We start from the raw sequence: 25,838 nt of genomic DNA, 5'->3' as shown, positions 1-25,838 counted from the left end.
ATCAACCCCTTCATTCGCACTTTCATCCTCCGTATCACAAAAGTCCGAAGCACTGTCAGAATCGGCACAAATTTCAGCCAGAACCTGATCAACAGAAAGCCTGCACCTATTTGCCGCCATTTTTCAGCTCTGTGACGTCACTCCGGCACACAGAATGACCAGACAATAGCCCACGATCGTCTGCTTCATGCCTAGACAGTGTAAAGTGAAGTTACGATATGTGACGGGGCACAATTAACAGTGTCCATTATCATCCAACATTTATGTTCAAATCATATCATCTTATATATAGTTAGTTTTATACCAGTTAAATGAGACTTCATTTAACTCAATGTCATATATTATACTTAGGTTAGTTAGTTCACTTTTTACCATAACGTGTCAGGATGTTGTTCTCACTAACAACCATCCCAACAGGACACAAGGTATAAGGAAGCTATCATATATTCTAAAACTTCTAAGAAACTCCGGATTGGTACCAGTCGGTGACAGGTTTGGAGTGGTGCGTGGGCGTTTTAAGCCTATGAGATGATCAGCAAGAGGGAGAGTCTGGCACAGGAAGTTAACTTTTCCTGTCTCTGCCAGTTACAGTTTCTGGGAAATTGTGGAGTCATTCTCACATGGTCCTAAGATATTTAGTTGGGGAACAAGGGCCAAACATCACTTGCGTCTTGATCTCTTGCGAGGCAAGACCGTTGTTTAAAGAGAACTCATCATTAGATTAGATCCAATTTATGGAATTTGGTGAGATCATTCAGGAGATTCCAGTATGCTCTTAAGTAGACCAGGAGCGAGAGAAAGATTGGTTCAGGAGAATTTACATGTCATTGTAAAGGTAGGTGAATTGAGTTACTTCATCTTAATTCCGATTTGTTCTATTATATTATGTCTTTCAGTGCTTTGCCCAAGTATGGTCAAGATCGCCAGGCCCCATATCTCACTGCAACTCTCTTAAATTCACTCCATTTCTGATGCACCTGTTTTTATTTTACCATTGCTTAAAGGCGTAAATTTCATTACCGTATGAGTGTGACGGCATGGTGCTATGAAAATGATCCAAGATCACTGAATAGGATTTAAGTTGTGATTTCTTGTGACCCTTTCATTGATGATAATTACTCTCAGAGGCATGCATGTTCACACATTTTACTGTCGAGGGAGAGCTTGTTTATCAGATGTTTCGGGAAGAAATGAGATAACTTTATTGTGTATTTTATCTATGAGCTAATTCACGTTAGTAAGATAAATATGTAACATTTAGGACTTAATGACTTGAAGCCAGTTTGGTTATCAAAGTAGTGATATTCCGTTGGTTATCTTTTTGTAGGAATAGAGGACCGCGTGATTGGTCAAAGGAAATAGACTGTGGAAAGGAGTATCCCACGTCTATGGTGAGTTTATTTCAGGAATTGTTCACACAATCTGAATATGGGCTCATTATCTTACAAACTGATATTTGAGATGGCTTAGTATTAATTTCTAGGAAAGTTATGATTGTAATAATGATGTGATTATTATGATTTAAAGGTACTAAATGATTCGTGATTTGGATGCATTGATTCATGAGCCCATGAGGAAACTATGTTTAAGCATTGTTTAAGTCTTGTCTTGTGTTTAGATCAATAACTGATTGGAAGTGGAATTGACATTAATTATGAATTAATATCAATGTTCAGTATGTTCTAAGGTTATTTGTGCTGTGTTACTTTGACAGTGTTGATTCACCAAGTAATTGATTTGAGATAGTTATGTAGTAGAGTTTGCATAAGGTCTTAATTTTAATGTTTTACTCACAATCTGTGTTTTGTATTACAGGGATCGTAAGGTGACCTGTCATTGCCCTTTTTCTTTCTTCTTTGTTTTTGTTCGGTTCTTTTGGTTGCGTGTGTAAACGTGTATATAACATGCTCCAGAATATGCTAGTTGAATAAATATACCATATCCGGAAAGAATCTAGCCTTACTTTAAATCTGCTTGGCTATAAATGGCGTTGTCGGCAGGATTTGGGTTATTTGTGAAAATTGAGCATAGAGCATGTACACAGTTTACAAAAGGGTAATGACAGAGGTTGAGAACTGATGAGGCATGAGCACAGTGCTGCTAAGACGGATGTTTCCAGGAAGACTATCCTAGAGGTGACACGTGTCGGTGATGTTGTGACAACCTACTTAGGGATGACTGCAGCAGAACTTGATGGAGTGGAGCCGGATCAAACATTCCAGGAACAATTAACAAGTGCTGAAGTGACATTATTTACATCATATGAACTATTTTAAGACTGTGGCTTATAAATAGACTTGATGTTGTTATATCCGATTGCTGAGGTTGATTTTGTTGCGTCTATACGACACATGCCATGGGACTGTGAGTTGTGCTCATCATTCTAGGGTCAACGTGAGGTTACTGGGCCACAATCCTTGTTTTGTTTTGGTTCTGTGCATATTATCTTTCCAGTGTTTAGGTTAAGTTGCAGTGAGATTTGAGGATGGCAGACTTACAAGACCTGAGTGAAGACCAACTGAAGCAGAAGATTGCTGACCTGAGGGCTGACCTGACAGCAGCGAAGCTAAATGAAGCAAATGCAGTTGGGAGCGTCCGTGAGCTTAGGGGTGAGTCCAAAGCCTTAAAGGAAACTGTAGATAAGCTTAAAGGTAAGGATACTGTATATGTGGGGAGGGACCGAAAGCTTGAGAAGTTGAGGGGGGCACCAGTGGCCAGTAAAGACCCAGAAGTAGAAGAGTGGGTCAGGGATGCCCAGGGCATCATAGGGTCCAGGAAACTGAAAGGGCAAGATGCCATTAACTTTGTAACTGACCATTTGGCTGGCGACGCCCGTGTGGAAGTGGATAGTAGGGGGAAGATCGATGATGTCAAAGATCTCTTCAAGATTTTGAGGAATGTCTTTGACATTGCCGATTCTTTGCCTCAACTGAGGCATAAGTATTATGCGAGGTTGCAGGCGGAGGAGGAGTCTGTGGTCCAATATTCCCATGCGTTGGCGAGAATTCACCAACGCATGGAGATGCTGGACTCCGTGCTGAAAGCCACTAAGGAGGAGGCCCTTAGGGCACAGCTCGCGGAAGGGTTTAAAGACCCTCAACTCCGGCGAGAAGCCCTTCGCTGGATCCGCGAGAAGAACGGCAGCTTTTTCGAGTTGCGAGACTGGGCAACAGAGTGGGTCCGCCAGGGTGAGCGCAGTGATCTAAAGGTAAAGGCCAAAGTTAGGGAACATCAGGCAGAACCAGCCCTGATGGAAATGCTCAAGGAACAGAATGTTATCTTGAAGGAGCAGGTGAAGGCTCAACAGGAGTTGGCAAAACTCATTGCAGGAATGAATGGGCCAACTAGTAAAGGGCAGAAATATGACCAACGGGGACGGGCCTGTTTCGAGTGCGGCAGCCTGGATCACCTAATTAAGGACTGTCCAGATGCACAGAAGAAAGCCAAGGCTAAGAAAAATACGGGTAAGCCCAAAGCGAAGACAAATGAACAGGCGGCCACAGGGGCGTTAAACTAGTTCGAGCCCCTGCTGAGAGCCGAGCAGCGGGCGATTTAAGAGGCTCTGTTCTTGCCAAGGCAATTGGCAAGTGCCCGGAAGCCGATATTCAGGTGGGGGGCGTGAGTGTCCGGTGTTTATTAGACACTGGGGCCCAGGTAAGTACCTTGACAGAGAGTTTCTTCAAGGAAACTCTCAAGGGTCAGGTAAGGGTTCTGGATACGTCTTCCTACCTGAAGATTACCGCTGCCAATGGCCTGCGTATCCCTTACGTTGGGTATGTTGAATTAGATATTGTAGTGCATGGAAGAACATTTGAGAAAATGGGTTTCCTTATTGTCAAGGATACTCCAAGCATTAGGAAGAAGGTTGTGCCAGGTATTTTAGGCAGCAACATATTGCGGTTGTTGAATGATAGTTTTCAGGGTCAACAATTAGACACTGATTGGGATTCAGTGTTACATTTATACAGTCATTGTGCCGTAGGTGACCTACCACCGGCGGTAGATGCAGACGACCATGGATTAATCGGTCAGGTGAGAAACGCTAGTTCTGAACCCCTGCTTTTGCCAGCTGGCACAAAGAGGATCATCAAAGCTAGCGCCCCTTTCCCAAAAAGGGGTACCTCGTACTGTGCCTTAGTAGAAGGCATACCATCAGAAGACTGCGCGCTCCCAAAGGGACTAGTAGTAGCAGCTTCGTATTCCATGGTCATTGACGGCCAGACCTGGGTTCAAGTAGCCAACTTTGGGGAAGAAGATGCCTACATCCCAGGTAAGTGTTTATTAGGAAATTTATTGTTGGGGAAAGTACCCTCAGCTCCCATGAACGTAGAGGTAATGGAAGTCTCTGCGAATGAGGTCAAGGTTGGGAGACAGTATGACCCGGAACCGACACCAAGCAAAGCTACCACAGAGAAGGTAGCCCGACTGATGGAAACCATGCATATTGGTGAGTTGACTAGATCCGAAAGGAAGAGATTTGAGCAGTTGCTTCAGCGGTTTCCTGATCTATTCAGTGATGGTGATCATGACTTAGGGTACTGTGACAAAGTCAAGCATAAAATTGTACTAACTGATGATAAACCTATCAAGGTCCCTCATAGACGTATTCCACCTCATCAACTGCAGGCTGTTAAGGAATACCTGGAGACTCAGCTTCAGGCAGGTATTATTAGGCCTAGTACATCAGCTTATGCTTCAGCGATAGTTTTGGTTCGCAAGCTGGACGGTAAAATGAGAGTTTGTGGGGATTTTAGATTGTTGAACGCAAAGACAGTCAAAGATGCCCAACCCTTAGTTAGAATACCAGAGGCCTTGGAGGCATTGTCTGGCTCAAAGTTCTTTTGTACTTTAGATTTAGCTCACGGTTTTCTACAATGTGGAATCGAGGAGGAGGACATCCCGAAGACTGCTTTTCGGGCTGGGTTTGCAGCCCTGTATGAATACACCCGTATGCCGATGGGGCTCTGTAATAGCCCTGCTACGTTCTCCAGACTGATGCAAACTTGTCTTGGAGATCAGAATCTGGTCTCTCTTGTAGTGTATTTAGACGACATTTTGATCATGGGGAAAACCTTTGATCAAACCCTGGAGAGGCTAGAAATGGTTTTCACGAGGTTGCAAAGCTTTGGCCTGAAAATCAAACCAAGTAAGTGCCATTTCTTTCTTGCAGAAGTTAACTTTCTTGGTCATGTAGTCTCAGAGAGAGGCATAGCAACTAATCCTGAGAAAATTGCAGCTATCAGAGACTGGAAAGTCCCTGAAACCGAGAAGGAGTTGAGGTCATTTTTAGGGTTAGCCTCCTATTATCGCAGGTTTATCAAAGGATTTGCCACCATGGCTGCACCCCTTCATGTTCTTTTGGGTGGTCCCAAAGGGAAAGACAAGACCAAAGGTAAGAGGTTAAGAGACGAGGAATTTCGGGCTCAGTGGACTCCTGAATGTACAGAGGCATTCAGAAAATTACAGGATAGCCTGTGCACCTCCCCAGTACTGGGATACCCAAGATTCGGCGAAAGTTTCCTAGTGGAAACTGACGGTTCGTACAGGGGTTTGGGCGCTGTCCTGAGCCAAATCCAAGACGGTAAGCAAGTAGTGATAGCGTATGCTAGTCGTAGCCTTAAGCCAGCCGAAAGGAATGACATGAATTACAGCTCAATGAAATTAGAATTGTTAGCTCTAAAGTGGGCTGTGACTGAGAAGTTTAGAGAGTACCTTTTAGGCGGGACATTTCAGGTATTGGTAGACAGCAACCCGCTGGCCTACCTACAGACAGCTAAGCTGAATGCTACAGAGATGAGATGGGTCGCACAATTGGCTCAGTTTGACTTTTCAATCAAGTATAGGCCGGGTAAGAACAATGGAGCAGCAGATGCTCTCAGCCGTTACCACCCCGTACCTGCATTGGACTTCAAGTTGCTGACTGAAAGTGAGGTAAGTTCACATATGTCAGAGATTGTCAAAAGTACACCCATCCCAGATTACCTAAGGTCAGCTCTCCAAGATGATATAGTGGAAGTATCCTTGGAAAGCCATGAGGCAGTGTTACCCCCTGAGACCAAGGCACAGGGAACACTACCATCCTATTCCACAGATGACTTACAAAAACTCCAGTCCAGTGACAACAGTATTGGTCCATTTAAGGATATCTGGGCCAAGGGTATCAAACCCACAGGTAGAATTCTCATCAAACTCCCCAAACCGGTAAGAAAATTGGCTAGGGAGTGGGATAGAATTCGGGAATTCAAGGGTGTCCTCTACCGTCAGAGGAAAGAGAAAGGTGAGATAATGCAACAACTAATACTACCAGAGTGTCTCAGGGACAAAGTATTCACGATGTTGCATAATGACTCAGGACACCAAGGGACTGAACGGACAACTTACTTGGTAAGATCACGATTTTTCTGGCCTGGTTTAGCTAATGATATCGCTGAGAGATGCAAATCTTGTCAGCGCTGTATTATCTCCAAGGCCCAGCAGAAGGTAAAACCTGCCATGGGACATTTGCTAGCTAAAAAGCCGTTGGAAGTCTTGGCAATAGACTTCACCTTTTTAGAGCCAGCCACAGATGGGCGGGAAAATGTCCTTGTGATGACAGATGTGTTCACCAAATGGACACAGGCAATTCCAACACGGGACCAGACAGCCAAAACAGTCGCTAAGGTATTGGTTAATGATTGGTTCTTGAAGTACGGTGTCCCCAGGCGGATACACAGCGATCAAGGTAGGTGCTTTGAGTCTAAGGTCATCCAACAGTTATGCCAGCTGTATGGCATAACTAAGAGCAAAACTACCCCATATCATCCCTAGGTTAATTCTCAGGCAGAAAGATTCAACCGGACTATGCATGATCTTCTAAGGTCATTACCTGCTGAGAAGAAGAGACGATGGCCTCAGCACCTCCCTGAGTTAGTATTTGCATACAATGCGGCACCACATCAATCTACCGGGTACAGCCCATATTTTCTGTTCTTTGGTCATGATCCTCGCTTGCCCATTGATCAGTTACTCCCCTCGGTTGAGGACACTGATCATCAGGTGGATTATGATGAATGGATCACCCTCCATCATACTCGTATGAAGGAAGCCCAGGTATTGGCTAGGACTCGGTTGGAAAAGGAAGCACTTAAGCGAGAGCGCCTCCGTCCTGTGAAGGAGGACAAACTAGAGGTAGGTTCCAGAGTCTTCTTAAAGAACTTAGGTGTCCGTGGACGCAATAAAATGCAAGACCGATGGAATAGTGTTCCATATCAGGTAATAGGTAAACCGGATCCAAACAATGAGGTTTACAGCGTTGAACCCCTCGATGGTTCTGGCCCAGCCAAAACAATGAATAGGGTTAACTTGCTTAGATCTGACAGGTTAGTAGTCCAAGAGTTGCCCGAACAGCCTGATGAAGAGCAGGCCACTGACAGGCCTGACCCAATTATGACCAGGTCTCGTGCCGAGGCACGCGACAATCAGGTCGCTGAAAGTGACAGGTCGGAATCAGACTCTGAGGATGATGACATAGTTGTATGGGAGGAGCCCGGGGAAGTATTAGAAGCTCCACCTCAGGTGGAAATTAGTATTCCAGTTCCAGCTCCAACCCCAAGACGGTCAGGCAGAGCAACTGCAGGTAGGCACCGTAATATGCATCATTTACCTAAGTCAAGTGTCCACACAACAGTGCGGGAAATGACTGAAATCAACTCTGATTCAGGTACAAGTATGAGTGAGCAAACTATAGCGGACTTTGCCAAGGCACAGCTTATGCTGGCCAAGTTGTTATTAAGGAATTAAGTTCTTTAATATTTAGCAGCTGTTGTTGTTGTGGACAACAACAAAGTCAGTTGGGTGGTATGTGACGGGGCACAATTAACAGTGTCCATTATCATCCAACATTTATGTTCAAATCATATCATCTTATATATAGTTAGTTTTATACCAGTTAAATGAGACTTCATTTAACTCAATGTCATATATTATACTTAGGTTAGTTAGTTCACTTTTTACCATAACGTGTCAGGATGTTGTTCTCACTAACAACCATCCCAACAGGACACAAGGTATAAGGAAGCTATCATATATTCTAAAACTTCTAAGAAACTCCGGATTGGTACCAGTCGGTGACAGGTTTGGAGTGGTGCGTGGGCGTTTTAAGCCTATGAGATGATCAGCAAGAGGGAGAGTCTGGCACAGGAAGTTAACTTTTCCTGTCTCTGCCAGTTACAGTTTCTGGGAAATTGTGGAGTCATTCTCACATGGTCCTAAGATATTTAGTTGGGGAACAAGGGCCAAACATCACTTGCGTCTTGATCTCTTGCGAGGCAAGACCGTTGTTTAAAGAGAACTCATCATTAGATTAGATCCAATTTATGGAATTTGGTGAGATCATTCAGGAGATTCCAGTATGCTCTTAAGTAGACCAGGAGCGAGAGAAAGATTGGTTCAGGAGAATTTACATGTCATTGTAAAGGTAGGTGAATTGAGTTACTTCATCTTAATTCCGATTTGTTCTATTATATTATGTCTTTCAGTGCTTTGCCCAAGTATGGTCAAGATCGCCAGGCCCCATATCTCACTGCAACTCTCTTAAATTCACTCCATTTCTGATGCACCTGTTTTTATTTTACCATTGCTTAAAGGCGTAAATTTCATTACCGTATGAGTGTGACGGCATGGTGCTATGAAAATGATCCAAGATCACTGAATAGGATTTAAGTTGTGATTTCTTGTGACCCTTTCATTGATGATAATTACTCTCAGAGGCATGCATGTTCACACATTTTACTGTCGAGGGAGAGCTTGTTTATCAGATGTTTCGGGAAGAAATGAGATAACTTTATTGTGTATTTTATCTATGAGCTAATTCACGTTAGTAAGATAAATATGTAACATTTAGGACTTAATGACTTGAAGCCAGTTTGGTTATCAAAGTAGTGATATTCCGTTGGTTATCTTTTTGTAGGAATAGAGGACCGCGTGATTGGTCAAAGGAAATAGACTGTGGAAAGGAGTATCCCACGTCTATGGTGAGTTTATTTCAGGAATTGTTCACACAATCTGAATATGGGCTCATTATCTTACAAACTGATATTTGAGATGGCTTAGTATTAATTTCTAGGAAAGTTATGATTGTAATAATGATGTGATTATTATGATTTAAAGGTACTAAATGATTCGTGATTTGGATGCATTGATTCATGAGCCCATGAGGAAACTATGTTTAAGCATTGTTTAAGTCTTGTCTTGTGTTTAGATCAATAACTGATTGGAAGTGGAATTGACATTAATTATGAATTAATATCAATGTTCAGTATGTTCTAAGGTTATTTGTGCTGTGTAACTTTGACAGTGTTGATTCACCAAGTAATTGATTTGAGATAGTTATGTAGTAGAGTTTGCATAAGGTCTTAATTTTAATGTTTTACTCACAATCTGTGTTTTGTATTACAGGGATCGTAAGGTGACCTGTCATTGCCCTTTTTCTTTCTTCTTTGTTTTTGTTCGGTTCTTTTGGTTGCGTGTGTAAACGTGTATATAACATGCTCCAGAATATGCTAGTTGAATAAATATACCATATCCGGAAAGAATCTAGCCTTACTTTAAATCTGCTTGGCTATAGATAGCTATCGCAATGCCATCTGATAACTTTTAGCAAAACTAAAGTGAATCGTCACACAACGATCTTGGCAGTGAAGTGATGGCATATTGAAACCGTCGCATGACGATTGTGGCAGTGAAAGGGTTAATATTCAGTTGGATGCAGATATCCGGCTTCATGTGATAATCCGTATCGATAAAGTGATCACTGCAAAGTTTGGCCGAAGGCCCAGGCTTCCAACACTCCAAACGTTTGCACTTCCGAATCCACAGCTTCCTCCTCTCTCGTTCAACTGGCTTTGGAAATTCATGAAAATGGGTCCCATCCGTCATTCGATTGTTCTTTGTGCTAGCCTTGACACAATTCGGAGCCACACAATACACCATAGTGAATGAAACACATTACTTCCAGGTGTGCATAATTAATTAAGGCCCTCCTGCTTTTATGATTGCATGACATGTACAGATAACCTGATCTACATCACAACTTTTGCTGAACCCGCCGCCTGGCTCTAACAAGCCAGTTGCTAGCCTGATTAGGTAATCAAGTTGTCAAACACATAATTGGCTATATCTTCAAAATGGATGGAGCTAATTGCATTTGGTTTTCTGTATTGTATAAAGTGTTAGGTACACTTTTGAAATCGTTTTACAGCAGAAAATGGCAAAAAACCTAGATATATGGCCTTTAATGTCCGACCTGGACTATGAGCCCTGGGGTTAATGGGGGTGATAGTCCGCCTCGATGCCAAGAGGAGAGAAGTTTTTCAAATGCAATAATAAAGATGGAGGCGAATTTTCTCAATGAACAGTGTTTATTTCCAAAGAATTCACATTATATTTAAACGTTGTAAACTTTAAGCTGGCATGCGTTTACGCCTACTTTGCTAGTTTTTCCTCCTTTTGATATTATGTAAGTTCCACTTTCGTTCCTTTTTTCGACTGTATATGGGCCAAGCCAAGGTTCATCCTGCTTCCCCCCTTTCTGTCTGCCCTCCTATTGTTCTTTTTAAGCACTTAAGTCCCAACTTGGAAGAGCTGAAAAGATATAACCATGTATCACGTACAGAATATCTTGATATAATGGCCATGAAATATCGACAGCCGAGCTTTGCATTACAGACATTTAAGGATGGTTAATAATTAACACTCTACAGTGCACTAATTTATGCAAAGCATAATCGCCCCTGCCCCAAGCGTCTCTTTTCTTTTTCGTACCTGTTGTACATCTTGGCAACATCGCCGCTTGTAATAGTTCTTCTTTTGACGGGTCTGGGCAGCTTTAATGTTAGCCATTGCTTTTTCTCCCACGGCGCTTCGCATTCTAGTGACCCTGGCTGCTATCTCAGTGCTGGTCGAGGGATCTGCAGTCTCTATTTCCTCCATTTCTTCATCAGTGTTCTGGACATCTTCGGGTTCGATTGGTTCGCTGGATGAAAGGGGAATAGTATACAGTAGTATGAATAAAAACTGACACAGGACAAGATCTTTCTGATGTAGGTGAGTAATAAAGGAGCATTGGTAGAAGGCGTCAACAGTTTTAAAAAGTATTTCGTTAATATTACTCACCGCCCGAACATCAGATAGAATGGCTGAAATCCTGTTGACGCATGTACAGAGGTATTGTAAGCAAACACGCACTCTGGTAGAAGGTCATCCCAGTCGTTTTTATCATCATTTTGCAGCTTCAGAATCTGTCGGTCGAGAGTTTGGTTGTATCGTTCTGTGTAACCAAAACAGCACCAATCAAACCAAGTTTCCACACCGTTTAAGTTGGCCAAGAAATTTTAAAGCGAATTCGTTATCCTTTCATTTATAAATATTCGGCATGGATGGATCATCAAGTTGCAGTAGCCGTGAGATGTCGGTGCAAAGCATTCCCTATGAATCAAAACTATGTAACCTACCTGTAAGGCCATTACACTGGGGATGATAGGCAGAGGTGCGTCTGTGAGTGATTTTGAGTATTTGTGTCATTTCCCCTACGACAGCATTATTAAATTCTCTTCCCTGATCGGACAGGAGTTTTTTGGGGAATCCAAAGCTAGAATGAGATGGAAAAGAGTAATTTCGTTGGGAGGTCTTACATTAATGCAATTCAGTATGAAGCGGTTAATGATTCCACATCGGAGGTAGCTTGAAGGGACAAAACTAATAATGTAAAACCTATTGGCAGGTTGAATACTCACACTAAGAACAGTTCGTAAAGTACGCGTCCGACACCGACCGCCTCCTTCGACTTCAATGGTTTGGCCTGTGCCATCTTGCTGTAATAGCACGTTACAGTGCATATGTATTTATTACCGCGCGGTGTTTCAGTGAGAGGGCCAATTAGATCAATTCCGATCTGAAATGGAAAATACATTATCTGTCACATATCGGGTTTCATATTTAGTAGTTACAGGAATTTTCAAATTATAAATACATGTAAAGCGTCAGGTTATGATTACTTACGGATAACCAGGCTTGTGGGGTCTTGACAGGAATTGGATGAAGTGGATTACCAACATTCGGTGTCTTCTGGTTGACTCTCTAGCACCTGTCACATTTTTTAATGAATGACACTACGTCTTCGTAGAGGGTTGGCCACCAGTAGCGCTTTTGAACTCGGGCGACAGTCTTATCACGCCCGAAGTGACCACCTATGGAGATAAGATCATTTATGGTATTACTGTTATTGAAATGCAACCTGGTAACTTGACCTGCACGAATGACTAACAAGTTTTATGATAACTCATCTATGCTGACAAATCAAATATAATCCAAAAGTGGAACCTTTTGGTAGCATATATTGTTCAGCTTACAAATCAGAGCTTTCGTAGCAATCCAGCTACTTCGTCAGTGACGATCTGCGCATGCGCAGATGCGTAGACTAACAAGTTGCTTTAACAAAATTTTGAAGATGGCACTGGACCAATGCAGTTGATGCGGTCATTTAGGCACAAGAACAAAAAAATCTCAATAGAGGCCTCTACCTGGAAAACTGAAGCAAGAGAATAAGAAGCTACCAGTAAAAGAGTAACAAGTTTTCCGAGTAATTACCTAATTTGCCGCCGTGAAGTCCATGTAAAATGTCGTTCTCTCATTTTCTTCGCGCAAGACCTTACGCCAGTCACCATCCTGATTTGGAGCCTCATGATCATCTGACCCCGAGGTCCCCTCAATATCTGGTTTCGGTGTTGTTACCACTTTGTACCAAATTGCCATCCAGCAACTAAAATTGACACAGTTTAGATTATCTCAGGATTTTACCTATCAGCTCGGAAATATTTCATGATGCGCAGTTTCGGTCTAATTCTCACCAAAAGAAATATCTAATTTGCGTTAATTAGGTCCAGCTACATGAAACTGCAGTTAGCAATGATAATATGTCCTTATATCAAAGGGGTTGTTAGGCGCAATGGTCCGCTGGACTATAACATCTAGGAGTGGTAGTCCATTGGACTATCTTCTCTAGTACTGGTGGTCCATGGACTGTAATTCAACGGGGTTATAGTCCACCGGACTATAATTGCTTGAGATTATAGTCCAGCGGACCACAGTCACTAGGTAATAAAGTCCGGAGGACAATCATCCCTACGTAAGTAATAGTTGCAATCATGATATCGGGAGAATAATATCATAGGTTTACCTGCAACTCTAGGAATACTACGTTTGTGGTTAGCGGTAGCGTCTGCGCCGTACTTCCTTTCAGTAAAGTAAAGAAACACTTCATCGGGGTCGACAGTTTGTCGGGTATTGCGAGTAGTAATTGTTGCTGAAGGTTTCGCCATTCTCCGACCTGGTAAAATCTAACTTGCAGGCATATGAGGCAGGGTCAACCTTTGCAATGACTTTTATACTAGGCAATTTGAATGTCATTACATCAATCCTCTAAGACCATGAAGACATTTGAAGAAATTGGGCGCAGGTCCGCAGAATTTGTTAGGGTAACAGGGTCAACCTTTGCAACGACTTTTATCCTAGGCAATTTGAATGTCATTACATCAATCCTCTGTGAGAATGATGGGTATCTCCTTTCAAAGTATGAGGCCCGTTCACCTTTAAGTAGGAGTGTTTTTGCAAATGAGCTAAATTTGTGGCCTCTCAATTAAACAACTTTAATTGCATTCTTTTCAAGTTTAAAACGAAATGATAAAAATAACTTTTATATTGTAGCAACTAGGGAAATGTAAACGATACAAAGCACAAGTAAAACATAATGTGTACTTTTAAGATCTACGGTATATACAGTACGTGAGGTTATTCAAGTTTGGCTTTTCTTATCGAGGGAGGCGATGTTGATTCATTAATCCAATGATGCAAGATGACGCGACAGACACAACTTAGCCGTTTCGAGGGACCGCCACGTCACTTGTACCAGGGAGAGAGTCTCACCATCGCCTGGGTAACATTGTAACAAACAAACCTAATGTATAAATCTGGAGGTCTCCTTTCCCTCAAGAGAACCCCTCAGAGAACCCCTCAGAGAACCCCTCAGAGAACCCGGAGGATAACTGAACAGAACCCACGAGAGCTCGGGAGAACCTAGAAAGAACTCTAGTCAATAAGGGATTACACGTAAGAGTCGAGATGTAGTACATAAAGTAATAAATCGTGTCCACAAGCTCTGGCTTCTGCCTTTGTCTTCCTACGATCCCAGGTCACCTACCTATCGATATAGTTCCCAGGAAAGCATGAAAGGATGGTATCTCTGACATGTCTGACTGTCACCATGCAAGGAGTGTAAGGAGGATCCCAGGCCAACGACCATGATAACAAATTGGTGAAGAACCCAACCATGACAACAAATTGGTGGAGCACAACCCGGGTAGGATTTATTTTCCATGACGACAATGACAGAAGCTTGATGACTTTGGACACGAGATTAGTAACGTTACATCTAGATTAGCATCAGGGAGATACAAAAAAAACCCCACCAAACTGTGGCACGATGAATATTGACTTAAGCGTTTCTGATGGTCTACTTCAGAGCACTGTGTGAGTAAATTAATTGAGAACATCTGTTTGTGAATACGACAAGGAACAATTTAAAAGATATGAGCACACAAACGGCACTATAAGGGAATTTCACACGTTTTATGAGGCAAACCAGGAGGGTTCGCTTTAGGATACTGTTGGATTAACAAGTGGATGGAATGAATACAAGGACAATCATAAGGTAATCGATCAGAAACTTTGGGACAGCGCATATTAAACACAAAAGTTTGATGAAGTATACTATAAGTTAGCCAATTGACATCATACATGTCATAGTTGAGAAAGAACCGACAGTATGATTCTGATTTCGAAAAAAGGTTTCGATGGAATACACCTGGAAGACACAATTTCATACTGCATGGTACCACACACTGAACTTTGCATTGGAGTTACTAGAGAACGAGAGTGTTATGAGAATAATTGAATGAGGATTAACACTGCTCTGAGGAACATTATTTTGGAATTGTGGTAAGACGTCGATACATAGGAGGATATTTGAAGGATAGCTGAGTGAAGGCAGACGAAACGAAACGTTGTCATGGCAAGAGGCTAGTGTCTTGGGGGACAAATTCTTGCCCCCACTTTCTTTCTGTAGTTCCTTAGATGCAACGATTTACTGACTGAATGGACAATATGAAGTGGGTGTCAAACTGGCTGTACAGTCCGAATTCTGCAGGGATTGTGTGTATACCGGCCAGTTGGGTTCAACTCTGTTTGCATTGCCATGAACCGTCACGATAACATCTTAACAACATTGCGCGCACTTATAATTATATATGGATGGCCATGGTGCAGCAAGCATTGGGTTACTGATAGTGCCACATTTCGTCCATCGGATGAGCCGAAACAAAGGCCAAGGGTATTTTCTATAAAACGAAAAGGACCTAAACACTGAACAGTCATGAATCTGATGACATTAGCAACCATGCAACATATGCCGTACAGACTCAGGTGATACATGAATAATAGAGGATTTATTTTGTTTTGTTTCCATTGCAAGTTTGGTGATGACAGAGACAGTACGTCCAGAGATACGTGTAACTCTGTCCTGCTGACGACAATGACCCCATTGAGCTTCTTGTAGATGACATAATATTGTTTTGTTCATTTGGATTTATGAATGGATGGACTTAGAAACATCATCAGGTAATGTCGTTTGGACCTACACTGAGTTGTATTTGGTCATACTTACTGTTGAAATTTCATGAGTCGGAAATTGTGACTTCAAACTACGCAGCCATTGGTAATTGCTGTTGAATTGAAGGATTGCGGAAATGATGTAATACCATGGGTAGCTAAATAGATTGTTCATCAGAGGTTGGCTCCGCCACACTTTTAAAAGCAAAGGGAGAGGGCTCTCCAGAGCCTTACCAGCATGTGACACGAACAGCAATATTGATGGCACACTTAAGTATTGGCCTACTGCTTGCTGGTGCACATTGGCTGAATCTGGTTTAGTATCGGTGATATAATTCTTTGGCTACGTGCGGATGCATCTTCTTCAAGTTTGTAGTAAGTCAATATTAGCGAGGTTGATTTTGGTCATCTGCCTTGAGATTGCAAGGGGTTCATTGTATATATTGCGGATGTAGACTTGAATTAAGGACTACTCAATATGTACTTAGTGGTCAACCATGCCAGTAAAAGAAAAAAAAACAAAAAAAACAACTTTACAACAGTATGGTGAATATTTCGCTCCTACCTGGAAATAGCAAACGTAATTAATTTTATGAAGTGGAAAACATCTTGGGTATTAATGCTGTTTTCTATTAGAAATGGTATTGTCGTTAATTGGTATACTAACAGGTATAGTTTTTAATAGTTTTCACAAAATGTAATGTTTATGGTGAAATTTTCAGGCTATTATAAGGCTGTTATTGTTTGCGTAGAATTTTTAACTGAGTTCAAATTACCTTTTATAATTTTTGATTTACCTGCTGGACAGGATACCATACGTACATAGTGTTGAGTGAACGCTATCCAAAAAAAAAACCAAAAAAAAAACCCAGCCATTCCCAAGGACGCAGCGATTGGGGTCAATCGCTAGGTGACGAGGGGGATATATGTGAGAATGATGGGTATCTCCTTTCAAAGTATGAGGCCCGTTCACCTTTAAGTAGGAGTGTTTTTGCAAATGAGCTAAATTTGTGGCCTCTCAATTAAGCAACTTTAATTGCATTCTTTTCAAGTTTAAAACGAAATGATAAAAATAACTTTTATATTGTAGCAACTAGGGAAAGGTAAACGATACAAAGCACAAGTAAAACATAATGTGTACTTTTAAGATCTACGGTATATACAGTACGTGAGGTTATTCAAGTTTGGCTTTTCTTATCGAGGGAGGCGATGTTGATTCATTAATCCAATGATGCAAGATGACGGGACAGACACAACTTAGCCGTTTCGAGGGACCGGCCACGTCACTTGTACCAGGGAGAGAGTCTCACCATCGCCTGGGTAACATTGTAACAAACAAACCTAATGTATAAATCTGGAGGTCTCCTTTCCCTCAAGAGAACCCGGAGGATAACTGAACAGAACCCACGAGAGCTCGGGAGAACCTAGAAAGAACTCTAGTCAATAAGGGATTACACGTAAGAGTCGAGATGTAGTACATAAAGTAATAAATTGTGTCCACAAGCTCTGGCTTCTGCCTTTGTCTTCCTACGATCCCAGGTCACCTACCTATCGATATAGTCCCCAGGAAAGCATGAAAGGATGGTATCTCTGACATGTCTGACTGTCACCATGCAAGGAGTGTAAGGAGGATCCCAGGCCAACGACCATGATAACAAATTGGTGAAGAACGCAACCATGACAACAACTCTAAGACCATGAAGACATTTAAAAAGAAATTGGGTGCAGGTCCGCAGAATTTGTTCAACTCCTGTCTGGCCCATTGAAACAAAAATGAATCAAATGCGACACACCCATGATATAGGAAAATATTACATAACAAGAGGCCCAAGGGCCTGGCGCTCAGCTGGATGACCTAATAACATAGGACTGAGGGTATAAAGTAGTAAATATCGGCTTTATACTACTGTTTGAAGGTCAAGAGAACACGTTATACCACTAAAATTTCCAATGCAGAGCTGCCAGCTGGATGAAATATGATTGAATTAATCAGCCATGGTATGTAAATATTACAGGAGGCAACGGAAGATATCCCTAGTTCAGTATGTTGTATCGGTAGCTTTACAGAAAAGAAGTGTCAGAGAGGATGAGACTTCTCCATGGACAACTGTGGTATGTCCAGGCTGGGTTGTACAGCACAAGGATACAAAATGCTGTCTGTAATTGAGAGGTATCCTGATTTAACAGAGGTCAAAATAAATAGAAATTACCAGTTTGGGACTAGCACCACTTTCTTTTTTTTTAATAAGGTAGAGATTACAGGAGTCAACAAAATTAATTTTATTGAGAGAAATTGACCTGTCCTGCAGGTGATTGGAATTTACAATACAAAGGGTCGTTTTTCATGACATTGTGCTCTACTGCGTATTCCTAGTCATAGTGAGTCGCAGACAGGTTCAAATTGGCTATATCTTGAATAGATTGAATTGCGATGAAAATCTAATGCATAAAGGAGCAATATCGAAGAGACAAATTAATCAAACCAATTGTCCACAGACTCGGACCCTGAAATGGCACGATGTATGCGTGCATATAAAAGTATATCAATTGGTCCCATAGAGATGATGAGGCAATGTCAATATGTCTTGTTCCTTAGTCAGCAATATGCCCCTTTTTATACGGAGAAGAAGGAGAACCCAGCAGCTCCTTGGTAAGGCCATGTCAGGTTCAGCACGCCTCTTCAGATACATCAAGTATTGAAAGCTGTGGTGAGCTGAGCACATAACAAGAGGCCCAAGGGCCTGGCGCTCAGCTGAAATGGATAGCTGAAGGCAAGGGCAAAGTGTGTGTTGGTACCGTTATTATGAGGAAACGTGAAGCTGTAACGTCTAGCACGCAGAAGTGCTGGTGCGAAAGACCTTCTTGCTATATCAGTGCATGCTGAAGTACTGAGTTGACGTCACCCTGCTATTATGACGTAAAGTCATTTCTATTGCCGTTGCAGTAGTGGGGTGTGTGATGACGTCAAGGAGTTGTGTGGTGACGTCAAAGAGTGGCGTCCTTGTCATCATGCAGCGTAGGTGGAACTAATAACATGCACATTGACTCAAGGTACATAATTATTACAGTGTATTTTGTGAGGTGAATGGTCAAATGAACCGACTGTTGTCTGGACATTGATGAAGTGGATGCAGCCAAATGTCTGGGATGGTCTTTTTTGTATGTGAAGAAAAGAAGATAAAGAGTTGGTTAAAGGAATAATCCAGACCCTAATATTTTTCTGCCAATTCCAACGAATATGAGTCCTTTAGTACTTTTTCAACAATATATTACATACTTTGTTGAAATAATTTTCGCGACTATTGAAAAAATCGAGTTCAGAAGTGGCAATTTCAGGCCCATCGCTAAAACGTACCATAATACACAGACCAAACACCCTTGATTTGCGTGACGTCACAACAGGCGATCCTGTTTGTGTATCCGCCATTTTGCATACATCTGTGTACATTGGAATATACTGGAGTGGTAGAAATAGAGCGAATAATTCATTAAATTAAGGCAATTTCCGTGAACGATGGTGTTCAAGTGTGTTTTGTACGGGTGCAGTAAGGGTCCAGAGAAGAATATAAGATCTCTGCATGAATTTCCAAGCGGTACGGCGACGAGAAGAGCGTGGAAAAGGTTTGTGAACCGGACAAGGGATCGATGGAAGGGCCCATCCAAATCGTCTCGAATTTGTAGTGAGCATTTTGAGAGAGGTTGCTTCACTAACTTTATGGCTTGGAGTACTGGATATGTCTCCAAGTTGGAGATGAAGCCAAATCAATGCCCTACAATATACCCAGAGGGAACCTGCTCTACTTTGGCATCACCGGCCACCACATCCAGGAACATGAACAATGCTCCCCCTGATCATGCTGATCTGATGATGATGTCGCCTTGGGGTAGGGCTACCGGTAGGTCTGCTAGGCCTATGCCAACGATGATGCCTATGGCGGGGCCTGGCCCTGGGCATGCTGGGATGCTGTCACCACTGCCACCAATGACTATGATGAGCCCATCTACTCCAAGACCAAGCAGTAGGCCTACTACAACTCCAGAACCACTGCCAACCTTGTCCTTGCCAACTGCAGTGACACCAACAGTCTTCACTACGCCTTCGCCCATGATGACAGGATGCAAAAGGACGGCTTCTGCTACACCAACCCCTAATACTAATAGTACTAATCAGCCAAAGAAAGCTCGCCCAGCTGTCAGAAAATTGGAGCTGATGAGGGTAAGACTCTTACCGTAATTCTTTCATTGTCTTTAGCCGAGGCCTGCCCTAGGCCCTACGTCAATACTTGGCCCACCACTGTGCTTGCTGCCTGCCTTTGGCTTGAACCTTAGCTTTGCATTGCTAGCCTAGGCCTAGGGTCTTAGGCTAGATAGTACACAATGAACATACAATTAGCCTCAAGAACTAAAGAAGGGTCATCGTAGTCACATCTGCTTATCCTTATATAAAAGCATGGATGGTGATCATGCCTCATTGGTTGCTGTTTTATTTTTTAGATTGTTTCATCATATGAAGAGGCAGAAGCTGAAACTACAGAACCAGCACCCTTGCCAGACATGACAGAAGAAGACTTACCAGCTGACCCGTACTTGGAACCTGGGATGGTAAATGCATCAACACAATGTGATCAGATCAAGAGCAAAACGAGAACTGTGCGATGCCAGGCCAACTTCATGCCGAGTGTCAGAAGACCTCCCCACAGGAGTAAAGGTTAGAAATTTCAATACACAAAAGATGACAATGAACATTTTACTGTTGCATTACATGGGACAATTTTAGTCTGTCTGTTGTGTAAGCAGGGGGAATGTTGTATAGGCCTAGCCCTATGTGTAACTGTTTTGAATTATGGATTATGAAAAATAGGACAGAGTTGTAATTTCTTTCCATTGTATTATTTTAGGATGTCAAATTGAGCCAGCCAAAGCTGAAGTTGGTGTGAATTGCACTCTGCTGCGAAATACTGCCACTGCCACAACAGATCATGACACAGACATGGAACCAGACAGTGAAGATGATGACACCCTAGATGATGACGCTATGGATGTCAGCATGTACGAGCCAGGCAAGGATGAGGAAATGCTTGAAAATGACAACTTCAAGTATGTACATAAATCATCACCCATAATAGATGTAGCATGGGCTGATTACACAATGGTATTCCAAATAACTACATGTAGTGTTTGAGAATAATATTGTTTGTATCTTCCTATTTTAATGAACTTGTTCAATCCTACTGTACTTTCAGTTTCACCTCGGGTTCTCATGTGGCGGAAGAGAAGTTTATAGTGTTCAAAAGCTGCCTTTGGGAACTTTTTGCATCCTGCCCAAATTGCAGCAAGCCCTGTCGTGTGGAGGAGAGGTACCGGAAAGGGACCAAGGTTGCAATAACACAGCACTGCCCAGACTGTGCCTACGATCGGGAATGGTCATCCCAGCCATCTTACCGTGGTAACATACCTGCTGGAAACCTCCAACTGAGTGGAGCAATTCTCTTCACTGGTGTGTCTCCGACCAAGACACTGAGGGTGCTGAAGGCGATGAACGTTGTTGGTACATCGACATCAACGTACCATAACCACATGACACGGTTCCTGGTTCCAACAGTTCTAACGACATGGGAAGAGGAACAACTGAAACTGTTTGCTCTTTTGAAATCTATGGAAGATGGGCTGACACTTGGTGGTGATGGACGATCGGACTCACCTGGGCATTGTGCCAAGTATGGATCCTACACCATACTTGAGGAGAGGATCAACAAGATTATTCACCAAGAGTTGGTTCAGGTATGCATCAGATCTTTAGGCAATGTCAGAAATATAAAAAGGATGCTTAGCTTGTAATTTGAGTTTCCCCCTCATGCCTTGTCTCTCATTTTCATGTAATGAGCCTAGAGTTTTCCTGTAATGCCTTATCTTTTATTTTCAGAGTAATGAGCCTGGTATAAAGAACAGTGGTGCCATGGAGAAGGAAGGCTTGATACGGTCTTTTGCAAAGCTCAAAGATGAAGCGGAATTGGCGATAGAGTACTCATTTCGGACAGACACCCCCAAATCCAAAAGTGGATGCGTGAAGAGCAAGAAGACACCAAACACTATTATGATGTGTGGCATGTGGCAAAAGGCAGGTTCATTTTCTTCATTTGGTAGTATATAGTATGTTTGGTACAATCAAGCAGTCTTTACTTTTACAATAGGATAGATAATCCGAATCTAGGCTATTATTAATCGCCATTACTGTCCTAAATATTTTCAGGGTTAGCAAAGAAGATGGAAGCACTCGCCAAAAAACCGGGATGTGGAGAATTGCGTGATTGGATCAAAAGCATATCAAATCACTTGTACTGGTGCGCCTCGAGCAATAAAGATGGTGACAAAGAAGTGCTGTTGGCCAAGTGGCTTTCCATTATGAACCACATCCAGAATATTCACGAGGGCCACGACAACGAGAAATTTCCCCGCTGTGCGCATGAGGTGATTGACGAGTCAGAGCGAAAGAAGAAGTGGCTGAAGCCTAGTAAGTTTTGTTCTTTTTAATCTTAAATCCTACTACTATCCTCTTTCCCTTACCACTACCAGTGTGATGTTCTTGTGTTTTGATATGCTTACATTTCTTATCATTTCAGGCACTAAGGTCACCGAGAAGGTGAATGCATTGCTCACCAACAAACGCCTACAGACTGATGTGAAAAAGCTGAGCCCATTACACCAGACATCAAGTGTGGAGGCCTTCCATTCACTGATTGTGCACTTCTGCCCAAAATCAACTCATTTCTCTTACCTTGGGATGAAGAGCAGGTGAGTAACATCTGCATCTTTCCAACAACACACAAACAAGTGCTGCCAATCTGCTTTGAAGACTGATCAGATTGAATGTCAGCTTTTGATAATGTCAATCTTATTTACATTTTCAGGCTTGCATTGGCAGCTCTTCATTACAATGAGAACAGCAGTCGCCCAGTTGCAAAGACCAGTGGAGATGCTTGCACAATTATTTTCCCAAAATTCAAGCAAGGGGGATTCAGTATTCAGAAGTCCAAACCACCTGCCACCTACAGTATGTATTACTTAGTACATTATCGGGACAGTAAAGTTCCTTCTTTAGGCAATTTGCTGAAGAAAAGAGAGAAGATAACAATAAGCTACTAAAAAATATAATATACTTTTATAATATCTTTTGCTTTGAATTTACACTACAGTAATCGATTGTCTTTTTCAGAATACCTCACAGATCTGACGGAGAAACTGTGCGATGAAGTTGTATGTGACCCAGCAAGATTTGGCAAAGTTCTTGATGACATCAATGTCCCACCACCACTGGCAACGAAGTATGTGCGTCCGAACAAGCAAGAAGCCGTCGCAAATTGGTCCAAGCGCTTCAACTCAACGTAAGTTCATTCTTAGTCCTCCTGATCCATATTTGGCAGTTTGAAACCCTTGTATGTGTCCGATTGAAAGGCATTCCTAATGGCAGTCACTGTACATGAGGGTAGGACGACCCGGATCTTTTCCCAAGAATCCCCAGCACCAGCGCACAAATTGACGGTATGCTACATATCGATACCGCCTGAAAAAGAAAGGTGAAACTGCATATCAAAGAGTAATACAACCAAAATCAACAATCTACAATACAAATGTGTTTGTTTTCTTTTGCAGGGTAGCAGTTCAGATCAACCTCGAAGAACCTACTAATATGTAGACTAGAGGGGAACACTAGAATAAAGAACATTGTCCGTTGATAGTACATACTCATGATTTGGTCCATCTGGGGCGTGATTCCCTTGCTGTGCTTTGAACGTTAGGAAAGCAACTTCCAACGCCCATATATTTAGGCAGGCTCCTTCAAAACCCGGGTGTTCTGTCACACACTTGAAATCGGCACCTTCGATCAAGGGGTCAGTGAGCTTTTGCTGGACTACGTTCATAGTCTGGCAACATCTGCATTCTAGTGCTGTCTCCATGATCTGACAGTTTCCACAGCTGCACCTGTAAATAAAAATAAACTATTGTAAATAAACGATCGTATAACTTTGTAAATATAACAAGTCATTTATCTCATTGTCCGCATTGAGTGAACATCCATTTTCAATGCCCCATACTAGGCCATAGCCAGCCCCAGGCCTTATAGGAGGCCATAGGCCTACATAAACTTATTAGGTTAGCCTCTCCTCCATGTCCTCCAGGCCATGTAGATATAAATATTGGCAGTTGTGGATGCACAATGACCATGCACGAAGATGCATAGGGCATACATGGCATGCCATAGGCCAGTGACAGTGTCAGTGTAGGCCTACGTGTGTGTGTTGCATAAGCAAATTTCTTTGGTAAATCTGTCTTGAATTGACGATCTATTTTCTTGAATGTCCCGGCTCCAGGCATATCCCCCTCACCCCCTAAACCTACTTTGCATCCATTCACGTCGGTTAAGAACCTAAACATCACTATAGCACTCACCAATAATTCAAATCAACCAGTCGCCGCGCATCGTCTTCTGACTCTTCATCGTCTTCAACTTCGACTTGCATTTCTGCCTCCGGATCGTCCGCGTCATATTCCGGCTCAAACTGGTACGGTAGCACCCCGATGGCTGGTCTTTCGACACCTGACTGGTCTATAAATATTTCCTCAGTCTCTGACAAGTATTCAGCCGCAGAAAAGTCAGAGAAATCAGAGGAAATGTCAAAAGATACGCAGCTCGATTGCACAGAAACTTCGCTGTCCGCCATGTTTAAAATCAGCTGTTCACCTTCTGTGACGTCACAGGGTATCTGGGGGCAATCTCCGGATTTAATGTTTTTTTCTTGCGTGGGGTTTTTCAAAATCGTGTTTTGTGATAAATTGGCTGGGGGAAATTATATGAATTTTTTCATGTTGTTTATTTATAAGGTACTAAGTTAAATTGGCAAGATATAAAGAGGGTCTGGATTATTCCTTTAACAAAATGAACTTTATTGCTGCGGCAGATATTTGATGCCTTTCGGCAGATATTTGAAGCGCCTTGCGCCATATATTTGTTGCCTTGCGGCAGATATTTGATAACGCTCTCCGGGAATGGAAAGCAGTAAAACGAGTAAGCACACCTTACTCTGAATGTGGGAACAGCAAGTGCTTTCCTGGACTTGAAATGTACCAACGACTCCTCTTGCAATAACCAACAACAGTTAATCTGTAAAAAGAGAAGAGAAATTAACACGGACTGAATAAAAAAGGGTGACATCACATAGACGGGGAAATGTACACCACCGGATGCAGTCTGTGCTTGATCAGGCATTTGTCAGATGATATCCTGAACAAGGCATGTATGATCTATGGAAGCAAATCCAAAAAAGACTTAACCTTCGAAGGGCACACTTATTACTCAGTGAAAAGTCAGTCCTGTGGGCTGTTTTCCAATTCAAAATAAAAGTGTAACCTCTTTATTGTGACTTTAAATTAGTCTCACAGACTGAACCATAACACTAAACAGCCAACCGTGCCCACATGATGTGAGCCGAGAGCTGGGCTTAAAGATGAGCGAGTGGTGTACTACGTTTTGAAAATTGTCTATCGTCTACGACATGTGACAGAACAGGATCTAGTGGACTTAATGATGAGGTACTATCAAATAAGGTGTCCATCAAATGAATCATGAGGGCCTGTTGAGTTATTATCTAAGCCTATCCTATAGGCAGATAGGGCTAGGCTATCGTTTTTGTCTTTTTTACAGCCTACAGCACAGCCATGCACAGCGCAGTGTACAGACAGTACAGGATTGCAAATTAAAATGAAATGGCCAGGGCCATTGTGCTCACCTCATGTGGAGGAAAGATGGATAAAGAGCATGGTATTGTGTCATGTAGTGTTAGGTTTGATGTAGGTCCAAGCAATTACAATTTCCCCAAAATGGCCAATTTACAGTACATTCGACCTCTGTGACCTTGAAAAGTAGGTCAAATCAAAGAAGACCCGGGTGACACATTGAATGGTTGTTAGAATTAGATGTACCTATGATATAAAATTGGTGCCAATTGGGCAAGTCATTACTAGGAATAATGGCATTTTGAAGAATTTAGGATTTGTCCCCCTCCCTGGAGGCCAAACGGCAAATCAGATTGCACCAAACTTCGGTACCTGAGATCACCTGACCAAGGGGTACATGTGTACTT

General features: G+C 42.3%; 5 protein-coding genes across 7 annotated transcripts; 4 read left to right on the top strand and 1 right to left on the bottom strand.

The window, feature by feature from the left end:
- The first annotated feature begins 248 nt into the window (after positions 1 to 248).
- Positions 249 to 4,154, top strand: LOC135493703 (uncharacterized). Its single transcript, XM_064781226.1, has 3 exons — positions 249 to 835; positions 1,328 to 1,391; positions 1,816 to 4,154. Exon 3 carries the CDS (start codon positions 2,486 to 2,488, stop codon positions 3,515 to 3,517), a length of 1,032 nt encoding a protein of 343 aa, XP_064637296.1. The 5' UTR covers positions 249 to 835; positions 1,328 to 1,391; positions 1,816 to 2,485; the 3' UTR covers positions 3,518 to 4,154.
- A 2,673-nt stretch (positions 4,155 to 6,827) lies between these two features.
- LOC135493704 (uncharacterized) lies at positions 6,828 to 9,571 on the top strand. Of its 3 annotated transcripts, XM_064781229.1 has the most exons (3): positions 6,828 to 8,455; positions 8,948 to 9,011; positions 9,436 to 9,571. In XM_064781229.1, the coding sequence occupies exon 1, from the start codon at positions 6,841 to 6,843 to the stop codon at positions 7,777 to 7,779; it is 939 nt and encodes a 312-aa protein (XP_064637299.1). In that variant the 5' UTR covers positions 6,828 to 6,840; the 3' UTR covers positions 7,780 to 8,455; positions 8,948 to 9,011; positions 9,436 to 9,571. The 3 variants fall into 3 exon arrangements, with proteins under 3 accessions (XP_064637299.1, XP_064637298.1, XP_064637297.1); XM_064781228.1 differs by having other exon boundaries at positions 8,948 to 9,571; XM_064781227.1 differs by having other exon boundaries at positions 6,828 to 9,011.
- A 9,583-nt stretch (positions 9,572 to 19,154) lies between these two features.
- LOC135493644 (uncharacterized) lies at positions 19,155 to 21,724 on the top strand (the record flags this gene model as incomplete). The annotated part of the gene is made up of 5 exons (XM_064781132.1): positions 19,155 to 19,915; positions 20,194 to 20,407; positions 20,598 to 20,796; positions 20,943 to 21,480; positions 21,623 to 21,724. Coding segments are annotated over exons 1-5 (1,755 nt in total), but the record flags the coding sequence as incomplete, so codon positions are not given.
- Positions 21,725 to 21,740: 16 nt separating this feature from the next.
- Positions 21,741 to 23,125, top strand: LOC135493645 (uncharacterized). The gene is made up of 5 exons (XM_064781133.1): positions 21,741 to 21,817; positions 21,950 to 22,210; positions 22,320 to 22,491; positions 22,608 to 22,750; positions 22,913 to 23,125. Exons 1-5 carry the CDS (start codon positions 21,760 to 21,762, stop codon positions 23,083 to 23,085), a joined length of 807 nt encoding a protein of 268 aa, XP_064637203.1. The 5' UTR covers positions 21,741 to 21,759; the 3' UTR covers positions 23,086 to 23,125.
- Positions 23,126 to 23,157: 32 nt separating this feature from the next.
- LOC135493646 (uncharacterized) lies at positions 23,158 to 24,745 on the bottom strand. Its single transcript, XM_064781134.1, has 3 exons — positions 24,148 to 24,745; positions 23,443 to 23,679; positions 23,158 to 23,260 (listed from the first exon to the last, which is right to left on the bottom strand). The coding sequence occupies exons 1-3, from the start codon at positions 24,417 to 24,419 to the stop codon at positions 23,158 to 23,160; spliced, it is 612 nt and encodes a 203-aa protein (XP_064637204.1). The 5' UTR covers positions 24,420 to 24,745.
- Positions 24,746 to 25,838: the final 1,093 nt, after the last annotated feature.

This window comes from Lineus longissimus, chromosome 9 (genome assembly GCF_910592395.1).
Source record: "Lineus longissimus chromosome 9, tnLinLong1.2, whole genome shotgun sequence".
NCBI classification, from domain to species: domain Eukaryota; kingdom Metazoa; phylum Nemertea; class Pilidiophora; order Heteronemertea; family Lineidae; genus Lineus; species Lineus longissimus.
This window is presented reverse-complemented; position numbering and strand designations above follow the sequence as displayed.